General features: G+C 45.3%; 2 protein-coding genes across 2 annotated transcripts; one reads left to right on the forward strand and one right to left on the reverse strand.

The window, feature by feature from the left end:
* Window positions 1–90: 90 nt before the first annotated feature.
* LOC117040940 (methyltransferase-like 26 B) lies at window positions 91–3,301 on the reverse strand. The gene is made up of 6 exons (XM_033139084.1): window positions 2,889–3,301; window positions 1,621–1,780; window positions 1,478–1,537; window positions 810–877; window positions 419–497; window positions 91–222 (listed from the first exon to the last, which is right to left on the reverse strand). Exons 1-6 carry the CDS (start codon window positions 3,080–3,082, stop codon window positions 169–171), a joined length of 615 nt encoding a protein of 204 aa, XP_032994975.1. The 5' UTR covers window positions 3,083–3,301; the 3' UTR covers window positions 91–168.
* A 963-nt stretch (window positions 3,302–4,264) lies between these two features.
* MRPL12 (mitochondrial ribosomal protein L12) lies at window positions 4,265–11,397 on the forward strand. Its single transcript, XM_033136042.1, has 6 exons — window positions 4,265–4,279; window positions 4,783–4,964; window positions 6,157–6,343; window positions 6,546–6,620; window positions 9,889–10,026; window positions 10,997–11,397. The coding sequence occupies exons 1-6, from the start codon at window positions 4,265–4,267 to the stop codon at window positions 11,111–11,113; spliced, it is 714 nt and encodes a 237-aa protein (XP_032991933.1). The 3' UTR covers window positions 11,114–11,397.
* The last annotated feature ends 1,431 nt before the right edge of the window (window positions 11,398–12,828 follow it).

Consider the following 12,828-nt stretch of genomic DNA (forward strand, 5'->3'; position numbering starts at 1 on the left):
TCCTGGGGCAGCGAAGAGAACAGATTTTCTTAAAGCCATTCTGAAAATGTTATCCCCCCCCCCAAAAAAAAGAAGCTACAGAAGCATCCATTTCTTTTTCTTAATTTAATTTCCGCACCCATCCATATAAATAGGGCAGTCCTCCTTTGACTTTTTCGTAGCCAGAGATCATAACTCCCTCCGCCGAAAGATCAAACATTTGGTGTATTCAGGCATCTCCAGCTGAGGAAGAAAAATAGGCACTGAGTTATTGCATGAGGGAGGATGAGCAAAATGGAAGCCTATGGGAGACACTGCAGAGCTGGTGGGATCCCCCTTCCCAGGAAACAAAGAGCAAGAGTGGGAAATGGTGGTATTGGTTTCTGCAGTTCTATTTCATTGACACCTACAATGTTGTAGGCTGACCTCAGCCTCTTACCATGCGCTCAAGCCGGAGTGCATTAGTGTTTGCCAGTTGACGAAGCTCCTCCACATCTCTCAGTCCCCACTCAGGATTTCTGCCATTTTAAAAGCATGATGTGTTAAAAGTAGAACATGGCCTCATCATAACAAAATCCTTAGAGTCTTTCCCAAGGAAGGAGAAACAGTAGGCTAAAAGCTAAACACGGTCTCTGCCTGTAGTTCATCTTCATTGCCTAACTCAGTCTTGCCCTGTCCATCATCCATGCTATTAGAAAACGTAAATAGTGAGGAAATAAAGGGGAGCTTTCCAAGTAGCCTTCCCTCATCCCGTCTTGATCTCACTAGGCCTTTGGTGGTCACCACAAGGGAGACAAGTGATGGAATCCTGTCCTTCAGCTCTAACATACCTGGCTTGGAGCATGTTATCCAGTTGCACATTGCACTCTGGGAGGATGATCCCATTAACAGCAAAGGGCTGTGGAGTGGAAGCAGAGTGAGCATTAACACCGGACCAGCATTCTATGGGGCTCTTGGGCCAAAGGTCTAGAATGAAGGCAACAAGCCTAACATCAGTGACCCTTGAGCCAGCCCCATTGAATTCAGTAGGATTTACTTCTGAGGAGACATTGTGCTGTTAAGACTCATGAGCACGTTTGTGGAAGTCTTGTGGATCAAAACATGAGCTGCTTTCCAACCCTGAGGTTCCTCGTTCCCATCAAGTTGATGCAGGGGCGGTGGGGGATACTGCTTAGTGCTGGGCTTGGGTGCACAAAACTCGGATGCATCCGATCAGAGCAATAAGCAGAAGCACTCGGCCTTCATGTTGGCTGATGTGGAGGGAGAGTGATCCTTGGGGCTCCTGTTTTGTACATCGATTCAAAGGCTCCCAACAAGCTGCTGGCCAGGTACTTTGAGAGCTGCACAAATCAAGACTTCTAGCAAGCCCCACCCATACCTAGATGTAATGAAATAATGACCTTGCAGGTCAGATGGGGAATCCTGGCAAGCCTGGACTTTGCCTGTGATTGCCTTCCCACTGAGCTTAAGCTGTAATGGATCGTTTTCCTATACTCACCCCATAGGCTAAGCAAATGCCTCCAGGTTTCAGCAGTTGTCCTATGCCTTTAAACATTCCCTATAACACAAAAGGTTATCTGTTGAATAAGATCCTTTGCAGAGGTCAGTTTCCATAATATTGACCTAAGTGCTTTGTCATACCTCCAGGCCTTGATCAGTCATGTGCAGCAGGTTAATAATAATGATGAAGTCACAACAACCTTGACTCAAGCCAGCCCACTGGTCCCATGGCTGTGTTACATCTATGGCAAGGGGTTCTCGGACATTGGTCACCTTGGTGGCTTGGATGTAAGCAGAGATGCTGTGGGAAAAGATGGAAAATTCTTATTTTTGCGTGAAAAGCAGTAATAAAAAAATAAGAATTACTTTCTCCGGTTTCTTTCCCCCTGGCCCCACAAAAAAAGCAGCACTGGGGTTGAAATACTGTCAGACAATATAGTAGGATGCTAGTGGGAAATGTATGTAACTTCTTTCTCTGAACCAGAGAAAGGCTAGACAAGGGGTTATGATACATGCATCAAACATTGTTTCTACAAGTTAAAGGGGTGGACAAATTTTTATGATTTTTCCAAGTGACAGTGCTAAGATTTCAGATGTGACTGCTCTATGAATTATGGTCAGTGTAAATGAAACGGGCACTCAATTACATGTGTATGTGACGCTAGCAACAGGTAATACAGCACATTGGAACTATCTCCCATGCCATTTTACGCCCTTCAGTTTCTGTCCTCACCCCTCTCAACACCTCTTGGTGAGCAATGACTATTCGAAATGTTATTGCTATTTTGAAAATGAATGCCCCACACAACACCCTCTTTACTCCATCTGTTGACTTAAGATGTTTGTGCCAGATGATTTTTGCACAGGCAAAGATGCGACCTACGAAATGCTGTTCTCATACAGTAATCTAGTGCACATTGTCTATGATAATTTTAATCTACCCACAACTCACAGACCCAGGCTAAGCAGTCAAAGCAACACCGGGTATTACAGCCAAGTTTTTAAAAAATGCATCTACCTTGGCATATACTGTTTTATTGCCAGGTTATTCTATAGTGGACCTCTAAGGGGTTCCCACCAAGGAGTTCTCACTATTCTGTTGAAATGTACATATGCTGTTACTGCTTCAGCAGCAAGCCTTTTTTGCTTACCAAGAATATATGCAGAGTTAGGATCTGTCCAATGCATAACAGTCTAGCTATTTATTGGAAAGTGATTTCCAGGCTACTGAACACAAGCTTCCATATGGTTTTTGACAGTCCCTTTTGGCTGACTATAAACAAGGACTAAAAGAGCCAGTTCTTTTTAGTGCAGATTTTGTGCCAACATTCTGCTGGGGCCAAGCGAAAGCATGATCCACACACTACTACAACACCCATCCTTTGCTGTCACCACAGGCCCTAGTGTACCTCTGTTGAGAAGCTGGGCTGATCTCTGAGGGTTGCCAGATGACCGTGGGCAAGGCCTGGGCAAAGTGCACCACATGTTGTCCTGTGCCAGATCCCAGTTCAAGCCCAAAAGCTGAGCTTGTGTCATCCACATAGTCAGCCAGCACCTCGAGGATGGTTTCCTTGTTTCTCTCAGCCATCGGTGAAACTAGCATCTTTTCTGGAGATAGTCTCTGTTCTCTTCTCCCGGGATTTCTGTTTGCTTTCTGATATCTCCAGCCCTACAATGATGCCCTAAGCTAGATTTATTAAAGCAAAGGAGATTACACTGAGATGCACTTGGCTACAGCAGGAAGGCACGTGTTGCCCTTGCACCTGCAGCTCAGACAATCCTGCTGCAAGATTCAACACCACGTTTTCACTGGGATATTTTGTACAGACCTCTGAGCTGTGTGTCTGCTTCATACACCTGATGATCTATTCTACAAAGTAGGCTGATCAAATACTCATCATGCTGCAATCCTTTTAAGGGGTCACAGAATCCTGTTGTTTTTATTCAGAAACATGTTGTCTTTGGGATATTCTTTCTATTGGGATTTTTTTTGTTAAGATTTTATTTATATGCAAATGCAGTACAGTAATACATAACTTTAACAGCATTACTATACGAGATCACTTTTGTCTAGGAGTTTGTTTCGTAGGCTATTAAGATCAGTGCCAGCTATTGGTACTTGGCTGGCTGCAATACTCCTGAATCAGGAATGTGTTCTTAATCAACAGTGCTGAGACTTGTGACCATCACTCACTGTATAAGAGGTCAAGAAATGGAACTGCTGAAAATAAAAAGTACTTCATTTTATTGTGAAGGATCACATTAATACATGCTTGTCTAAAGAAAAAGGTTTTAGCAGGCATTGAAAAACAATACAAAAAGGCACCTTGTTGATAATTAATACTGATAAAGCCTTCAGAGGGCAGGATGAGCTCTACCATGGGGCTTCTGGTGTGCAGCATTCTTTGGGAGGCAGCATTCTTTGGGAGCTTTCCCCACCGAGTTCTTCATTTGTGGTGTCTGATGGGCAAGTCTGTTTCTAAAAACTTTCAGTTCTTATCAGCATTGGCTAAAATCAAACTAATGCAAATCCTTGTCTCTGCATCTCTCCCTTTGTTTCAGGAAGGCAGACTGGGTGAAACACTACAAAGCTAATTCTGGATCCAAGCCAATTTAGACTGCACATCTTTGTGTTCTGTACATATCCAGCATGCTGGGATATATCAAATTACAAAAAATTATAAGGGTCAGGACTAATTCTGTACATCACCAAAATCCTTTTGGAAATTGTTTACTCAGTCCCATTGAATCCAGTAGGGCTTGCTCCCAAGTGTTTTAGGGCTGCATGCTTAGCTTACAGGTAGGTAGCCGTGTTGGTCTGCCATAGTCAAAACAAAATAAAAAATCCTTCCAGTAGCACCTTAGAAAACATACCCTGTGATTTGCTAGGCCGAATTTTAATTGCCACTCCCACCCCCAGAGCCGTGCTGTTAGTATGAGCACTTGGCAATATCAAATTATGCCTTCCCAGCTTTTGAATCCCACCTGTCTCCTTGCTAAACGATTCAAACAACCACCTCTGAAGAGCTAAGCGGCACGTTCCGGGAACACCATTTTACACCCATTTTATACCGCCTCAATTCCACAGGCTCCGCCTTCCTCTTCCCGCGCAAAGAAAACTCGTTCCCAAATCCCGCGCGACTTCTGCCGTTGCCAAGAGCAGCAACGCTTGCCATAGATTCTCTCCATCCCTAGCGCGGCACTGTGAAGGGGGGGGAAGCGACCCCAACGTCACCTCCGTCAACCACAGAGATTGCACTGCGAGCTGCCTAGAGCGCCGTCGACCAAACTCGGCCGCGATAGGAGCACCCCGCTGGATCAGAGAGAAGGAGCGGGCAGAGCGTTCCCTCGGCGTCCTCTGCTGCTTGCACGCCGGAGACAGAGGAGAGCGCCGGTGTGTCTCCGTCCTGCCCGCCTCCTGGAGCTGCCGCCATGGCCATGTTGCCCGCGGGCCGGCTCGGTACCGTTATCCGCCTGCTGCTGCGGTATGCAAGAGGCGGGAGGTGGGCTGGGCGGTTCCTCGGGGCGCGGAGGGGCCCGAAAGAGGTCGAGGTTAGGCGAGTTCACGTGCCAAACTCCCAGCGGAATCCCGCCTTTCCCGCGTGAGGGATGAGGGCAGGTGCCCACGCGCGCTTACTCAGCCGTGAAATGTTCAAAGCTGCTTCGGGTGCTTCCCGTTTGGTGGTGCCCGCGACAGCTCTGAAAGATGGGCCGCCCTCGCTAACCCCAAATCCCCATCGAGAGGGCGAAGCTGGTGGCAAGTTTGCCAAAGGCCCACGCCTGCTGGTTTTTATGGCTGAGGCGAGACTTAAAACCAGAAACTTCCTGCTTCCTGGCTCCTGCTTTTAGTCAATAGGCTAGGAGTGGGTACGAGCTTAAAGCTGAACCAAGGAAGGGGTTTCCAAGGGTCATCTAGTCCAACCCCCTGCAACATCAAGAGAAGGTCAACCACTGGCCAGTTTCTAATGGACAACCTAGGGCTATCTCTGCAGGTGTCCCTTTGTTCTCAATATCCAGTTTCCAGTCACAAACAGCAAGTTTGAGAAATAGTCCGTGTAGAACCGGAAGACAGAAGCTGTGAACTGTCTGGACTATTTTTTGACAAAAAATGGTAGATTAGCTGGCTCTTAATCTGTTCCAAGGTAATTTTTATGTTTATAAGTAAGAAGGCACATTTGAGGTTACTTAACCCCTATTAAGATATGAATATACTTTCTTGCTTTGTGGAGCAGAGGACTTCCTTTTTGAAAATTAGAGTAGACCATGCAAGATTGAAGTCAGTCCATCCCTGCACTTTACTTCACCTGCTCTGTTGACAGCTATCTGCTCTGAGTTATCCCACTGTAGATCTCACAGTGCAAAAACAAATTTATCTATACCTCACATTGGAAAACATTTCAAGCTTTTAAAAATGCCTTTTAGTAATATGGACATGTCCTTAAATTTGTTTTTAAAATTACAGTTTTGTTGCTGCGGAGAGGAGTTGCTTCTCCCTCCCCCTTTTCCACAGCACCTAGACCAATCCATGTTTATATCACCTTTTCTTCTCATTTGGTTGGCCTTTCTGTTTCTCCTGAAGCACATCTGTTCACATTCTTTTGTTCATTTGCTGCTTGCACAGGTCTTTATGTTGTGAACCATGAAGTGCTGACAAACTCTTTGTTGATTTTTCTACAGGCAGCATCAGCCGCGAGCATGTGCTGTTAGGATGCTGAAGACTACCTGCTCACAGCGAAGTGAAGCCTTAGCAACTCCGCCTCTTGATAATGTTCCCAAGGAGTACTCGCCCAAGATTCAGCAGCTTGTTCAAGACATTGCCAGCCTCACCCTACTGGAGATTTCTGACCTCAATGAACTGCTGAAGGTGCCAGTGTTTGCATGGGAAGCAGGGTGATTGCTGTACTAGGGAAAGATAGGGCAGCAGACAGCTCATTGTTGGTCGTGTCTTTCTCTTTCTGTAACAGTGGGATGGGGTGCTTTGGAATTCCTTCCCCAGTTTCTGTGACGCATACGATATAGAAGGATTAATATTTCTCTAACACTGCTTACACTGTCTTTTTCTTCAGAAAACCCTCAAGATCCAAGATATGGGACTCATGCCAATGGCTGGGATGATGCCACCAGCACAAGCAGCAACTCCAGTAAGGGATCGTCCTTTTTACTTGTTGTTTATTTGGGCTGAGTAGCAGCTGTAGCTGGGCAAATGTCTGAATGGAAAACTTCAGCAGCCCTACAAATGAGCATTCTGTTGCGAGAGTTGTGTGTGAAGGCACCAAAATATTACTTAACAGGCATGTTGATTGCTTGAGGCTGTTGGACTAAGCATGCAGCCAGCCTGTTGTTGCCCTGCATTTAGCAGTGGCTTTTGAAGCAGAAAGAGAAGCAGTTCTGCTGCAGTGTCATGGAAAAGGTTGTTTCAGTGTTGCTAACTCGTCAAATGACATTTTCCTGGATGTTACTGGTGCATAACAAACTCAGCAACTGGAGATGGGACTGCAGGGGTGAGAAAAGTTCTCTGCTAATAGGGGCTTACTTTGTGGTTGTGCTTGGTGTCGCAATCGTCTTGCCACATTTATTTATTTATATACCCTGTCTTATGAGCTGTTAATAAATAAGATATTCAGAACCAAAATACCATTTACTGTATATAAAAGCCACACAAAGCCATTAACCTATCTAAAGATTAAATAGCACTAACACCAGTGCAGTGGGCCTGCCACGTATGTGAGGTTCAGTTCCGGGGGTCCATGTGTAAAGGCAAAATCATGCAAAGTCAGAAACTCCTGGAACCCTTGCTTCTGGGAAGGTGATGTGAGGGCTCTGGGAGCATCCCAGGCCCTCCTGTGACCTTCCCAAACCCAGGTAAGCAAGAAAAACCTAGGTGGGTGGGGAATAAATAAATTGAGAGTGGGGGAAATGGCAGGTTCCCCCTACTATTTACTTTCTTACTTACTTCACCACCAGCATAAGGTTGCAGCAGTATAAGTAAAGTGAGCATAAGTGGCAGGGCCACTTCACTAAGAATTATACCAAGCCTCTAAATGTAATGCAAAATATAGTTTTGTTTTGTTTCTAAAGTTTGTTTCCAGGCTGACCCAGTGACTAGGAAATGTGGCACAATGGGCTGCACATAGCTTAGTCTGCTCTGACTGAGGATTAACCACCCGTAACATGTTGTAGATATAGATACAGTGGTGGCAGAGAAGAAAGATTCTTCACTGCCATGGCATATCTCTTCAAATGGCCTCTGTGCCACATTCTGTCAAATGCAGTCAACTCTCCTGCTACTTGCATTCTAAATGTGTTGCCAAAGTTCAAACTAGCAAAGCAGGAGAGAGGCCATCTAGGCTATTGACAGAAGAGCATTTGGATAAGCAACTGTTACTGCAGAATTCTGGAAACGAGTTGAGTTTTTAAGTCTCTTCTCTCCTGCCTTCCTCAAGTGTTATAAGCTGTGGGTTTTTGTGGTTCATCAGATAGTCTGCCCATGAAAAAGAGGGTGCCATTGCAGCACATACTTTTGGGCCACTGCAACAATTTAAATCTAGCACATGATGTGTTGGGCCTGCAATAACCAAGGAGAGACCTGAGCTGCAGGTGATATGGAAGCCTGGACATAGATGTTAAAACCCTTTACCTAAGACTGGGCAGATAGTTGTAATAACTCTTACCGCAGTTGACATCTCATGGCTGACACTACATCAAGAATCAAGTTGGGAGCTGTTGGATCAAAACAGGTCGGCTTGAATTATGCACTGCGTTCTTAGTTCTATATTCCTGGTCAGTAAAGTTCACTAGAATTAAATACTCAATGGTAGATGTTTTGCTAACAGTTCATTTGGCATTAATACATTGCCCTTTGGCCCCTCACACACGCACAAACAAATCCCACTGCAGCCAACTAAAGACACATCCTAGGCCACCCCAACCTCTCTCACCACCAAGGAAACATAAGCGAATAGAAAGAGAACCTACCCAAGTGACGCTGAAACACTCCCCCCCCCCACACATACACTAAGTAAAAACATAAACTTTACCATCCCACCCACCCCTCTCCCATCCCCTCCCTCTTTTCTTCCCAAGCCTATACAGTGGTACCTCTAGATGCGAACGGGATCCATTCCGGAGCCCTGTTCGCATCCTGAGCAGCCCGCAAGCCGCAGTGCCGCTTCTGCACACACGCGCTTCGTGCTTCTGTACATGCGTGTGACGTCATTTGATGCATCTGCGCATGCGCAACCTGTCGAACCCGGAAGTAACCCGTTCTGGTACTTCCAGGTTTGGCGCGTTCGTAACCCGCGCTGTTCGCAACCCACAGCGAACGCAAGGTATGACTGTACTGCATATAACACCAGTGTTTCATGACAAATGTAACTGATCTGTAGAAAACACAGCTTGAAGAGACAATGCATGTGCCTTTTATAAACAAGGGAAATCTTTAATAATTTTTTTTTATAAAAACAAAATAAAAATAAGAAGTACCATGTCAAAACAATCTTTATAGTAGCTCTGTTTTGAGATCATCTTCCCATCCCAAAAAAATGCAGGGATTTGCATAAACCGCATGCAAACACTTCCTAAACTGCAGGCAAGTGCTGCTTAAATGTGAAGATTTCCCCATCAAAGTCTCCTTTCTCAAAGGAGGTTACTTATACAACATTTGTGATACTTCTCCCTTGCAGCTTTAGATCAGCGTTTGCCAACCTGGTGCCCTCCAGATGTCTTCGACTACAACTGCCATCTGGAGCTGTAGTCCAAAACATCTGGACAGCAGCAGGTTAGAGAAAGTTGCCTTACTGTATTACACTGGTTAAGATCTTGAGCATTTGTGGAGCAGATGAAATGCCCATTTGGCCCGCCACCTATTTCCCATTGTGGACAGTCAGAAGTTTCTGGTCCATATGCTGGGCCTTTAAAGTCAGTAACAATTCACCTGCATTACTTCCAGTAACTGATTAGATATGCTCATTGGGCCGGTTCCAATAATAAAAAGCTGGTGTTCAATTAAGGCAAGGCTTTTGGGCTGACCTACTGTCTCTATTCCTTCATAATTAAAGGACAACTAGCATAGATGGTGAGGTATTTTAATCTTCTAGTTTATTGTTGATTTTGATCAACTACTTGCTTCTAACTTTTTATTGATGGTTTTCATTTCTTGTAAACCGCATAAAGGTTTTGTTGCAGTCAAGTAGTATATACATTATGGTTAAATAAAAATAAAGATTCAGCAATGGCCTTGCAACCCAACACAAGAATTTAGGGAAAATAATGAAGGAGTAGCTGATGCAAGTCTTATTAGGTCTTCCCTCTGTATCTGGCTTTGGTACTATCATTGGCTAATGAAGCTTTAGGGATGTGAGGGTCAGGCTCCTGTTGCCAATTGTGAGTGGTTTTTATCTTTTTTGCTAGGAAGCTGAAGAGGATTTTGTCCCCAAGAAGCCGGAGAAGATAAATTTTACAGTCAAGTTGACTGAATTGAATGCTGCAGATAAGGTGAAACTTATCAAGGAGGTGAAGAATTGTATGCAAGGCTTAAACCTTGTCCAGGTAAGCAGATGGTGCTCAAGGATGACTCAGCAGGTGAATGTGCTAAAGGCTTGAGGGAAGCAAGTTTCCTTTTACTTGTGCTATACAGAACTTAATTATTAAGTAGTCCCATCTCCTTGGGCTACTTTTGTGCATTTAATGGTGTTGCAAGTACCTCCTTGCTCTCTGCCTCTTGTCTGGTATATCCGCATGACGTCCGCAGTCAGTACTTAGGGCAAATGCACATTTCGCTTGACCTGTGCTTTGATTGTATTGTTTACCAATTTATTCCCCTGGGTCCGGGAGCTTTTCTTTTTCTGTGGCTGTGCCTTCTGAAAATCTGATCCTACCTGCTGAATTGAAGCTCCATTAAGCAAAATCTCTCTTTGGATTTTCTGCGCATCAAAAAAGATCTGATTCAGTGGGAAAGATCAAATTTTCACAAGGCACAGTCGCAGAACAATGAGAAAAGCCCTGGGACTTTTCATCAGTACGCGGTAATCAGGGGAAATTAATCAGTACACAATACAGTTCAGGTGAAGAGTGGATGAGCCCTCGGTCACACCACTTGGGGGCAGCAAATCACAAGGGGACGAGCTGCCAAAGGAACGTTCACATGAGGAAAGTGAGGAGTTAATGCAGAGTTAGTGGAAGTGAATTGGCACCCTTTGAGATAGTACCAGCTAGTGTGGCAGGGTCCCTTGCAAATCACGATGCTCCAAAGAGGATTCTTCTAAGCATTTGGACTCTGGTCAGAAATGGCTTACTGTTTCTTGCCAGGAACTCTGCCAGCTGAAAATAAATACTGCAGCTTCAGCCTAGGAAATGCTTCTGTTTGGCTCATCTTCTAGGCTGTGTGATCCACCAAGTAGGGAGAGAAGGGCGAAGTCGCAGAGGGTCCCATACTAGTGCGAGCAGGTGGGAGCTTCTCCTTGGGTTCAGCGTTATCCCTTTCTGTGACTAAGTGGAGCGGCTCTCTTATCTCTTGCAGGCGAAAAAGTTGGTAGAGTCTCTTCCTCAAGAGATCAAGGCAAACATCCCTAAAGATGAAGCGGAGAAAATCAAAGCTGCTCTGGAGGCAGCAGGAGGGACTGTCGTTCTGGAGTAACGGTTGGCATCGGCAGCCAAAGGACTAAAGCAGAGCAGGGGAAAGTCCTGCGCTCTGTCACCCACCTGCAGCTTTTATTTGCCTGCTGACTGGTGGGGGTGGGGGTGCTGTGCAGTTCCATGAAGCTGTGCCCCGCCTTGTTTTCTCTGCAATATGGTTGTCCACTGAGATGGCCCAGTGTGGGATGAATGTCTTCGGCACGATGGGGTCTGTTGTTTGTACCAACACTGCAAGGAACTGAATCTATAAAGAATATACACGGGGGCGAATGCCTTTGGAACAAGTGTTGTGTGAGCAGACTTTCTTGCATACCAGTGTCCCTCCTCACCTGGAAGGGCTCCCTGGTTTGTGCATTTTTGCACCAGAGCCTGCTAGCAGCTCATCTTAGGCTCTCTTGGTGGTATTCAGGGCCACTCTCTTAGCTGCAATTTCTAACATGACCCACAAGGACAGCCTTCCCAGTTGACTGGGAGGCTGTGGACTTGCCTTCCTTGAAGGTTTTTAAGCAGAGATTGGATGGCCATCTGTCACGCATGCTTTAGTTACATTGCAGGGGGTTAGGTTAGATGTCCCTCTTGAGTCCCTTCCAACTCTTCAATTATTTGATGGGAACTGTAGCCCAGGTTGGGGAGAAGCATGTTGATGAAGCATGGTGATCACCAACCACTCAACATAGAAGCTGCATTGCAGGCAGCTTTCCCCGTCATGAGCTGTTCCTCCCCATGAAAAAAATTGAATGTGAAAAAGCCTGATCTCTCTTCTCTTCAGGATATTAACTTATATGACAGGTTTTTCTGCACCGGGTAATCCTAGGCAGGGACGATGCATTCTGCAGGTCCACACCATGCATAAGTACCCTGAGTAATACTAGTTGCCCTGTTTCCTTCCACCTGTTTTCTGCACCAAGAACCTGAGCTCGTGGGAAAATCTCTCTGGCCATCTTCCAGAACTCCTGGCTGTTCTCTGTTACAAGTGGATCAGTTTTACACTCCTTCCCTCAACCCCATCAGATGTGATTTATAGGCAACTCGGCTTTTCTTACGGCCGGGCCCTTGCTGGCTTGTAGCTTCACCAAATGAAAGTTGGGCAGCTAAATCTATCCAAACAGGAGCTCTTGTTTCAAGGGATGAGGGGAGTCTGCTCGGAAGAGCCCGTTCTTGGAAGGAATGGAGCACAAAGGGAAGGGCCTCTGGGACACGTTGAACCTCTTTCAGCCTATTCCATGTTCTCTTCATAAATGACAGTGTGTTCCTTTTCACTACACCATTTTGAAGTGGCCAGAATTGATCTTATCAGTTGGTTTTAGATAAGGCACCCAGTGAAACAAGCTGGCAGGTGTATTAATAGTGGGGAGAAAATATTAAAATGGTTAAAGCACTCCAAATTCCTCCCTCGTAACCATACTGTGTGTCTAAATGCCATTTTGTTTTAAACTAAATACGTGGTTTCCTGCTTCCTGTGCCCAGTGCAGTAAAGAACTCTATTGCATCGCCCTTGTTAGTACATCCATCAAGGTGTGTGCTCTTAAAGCAGTTTGCGGGGAGTGGAGTGGGAAGGGATGCTTTAGATGAGAAGTTTGAACAATAAACAGTGTCCCTGGCCAGCTCTTAGAAGAGCACAATGCTAACATTCGACTTTCAATCAGTTTGATTTCTGTTTTGGTTTTTTTTAATGCAGCAAATAATACAAAATGAAGGAAACGTTTAGAAACATTT

Source organism: Lacerta agilis, chromosome 2, assembly GCF_009819535.1.
Source record: "Lacerta agilis isolate rLacAgi1 chromosome 2, rLacAgi1.pri, whole genome shotgun sequence".
NCBI classification, from domain to species: Eukaryota; Metazoa; Chordata; class Lepidosauria; order Squamata; family Lacertidae; genus Lacerta; species Lacerta agilis.

Coding starts and splice junctions, on each gene's coding strand:
- LOC117040940 (XM_033139084.1), bottom strand. CDS start 3,082: ATGCTAGTTTCACCGATGGCTGAGAGAAACAAGGAAACCATCCTCGAG. Junction 1,781..2,888: donor AGCCCAGCTTCTCAACAGAG/GTACACTAGGGC, acceptor CTTTTCCCACAG/CATCTCTGCTTACATCCAAG. Junction 498..809: donor GATAACATGCTCCAAGCCAG/GTATGTTAGAGC, acceptor TTAAAATGGCAG/AAATCCTGAGTGGGGACTGA.
- MRPL12 (XM_033136042.1), top strand. Junction 6,344..6,545: donor ACCTCAATGAACTGCTGAAG/GTGCCAGTGTTT, acceptor CTTTTTCTTCAG/AAAACCCTCAAGATCCAAGA. Junction 6,621..9,888: donor CAGCACAAGCAGCAACTCCA/GTAAGGGATCGT, acceptor CTTTTTTGCTAG/GAAGCTGAAGAGGATTTTGT.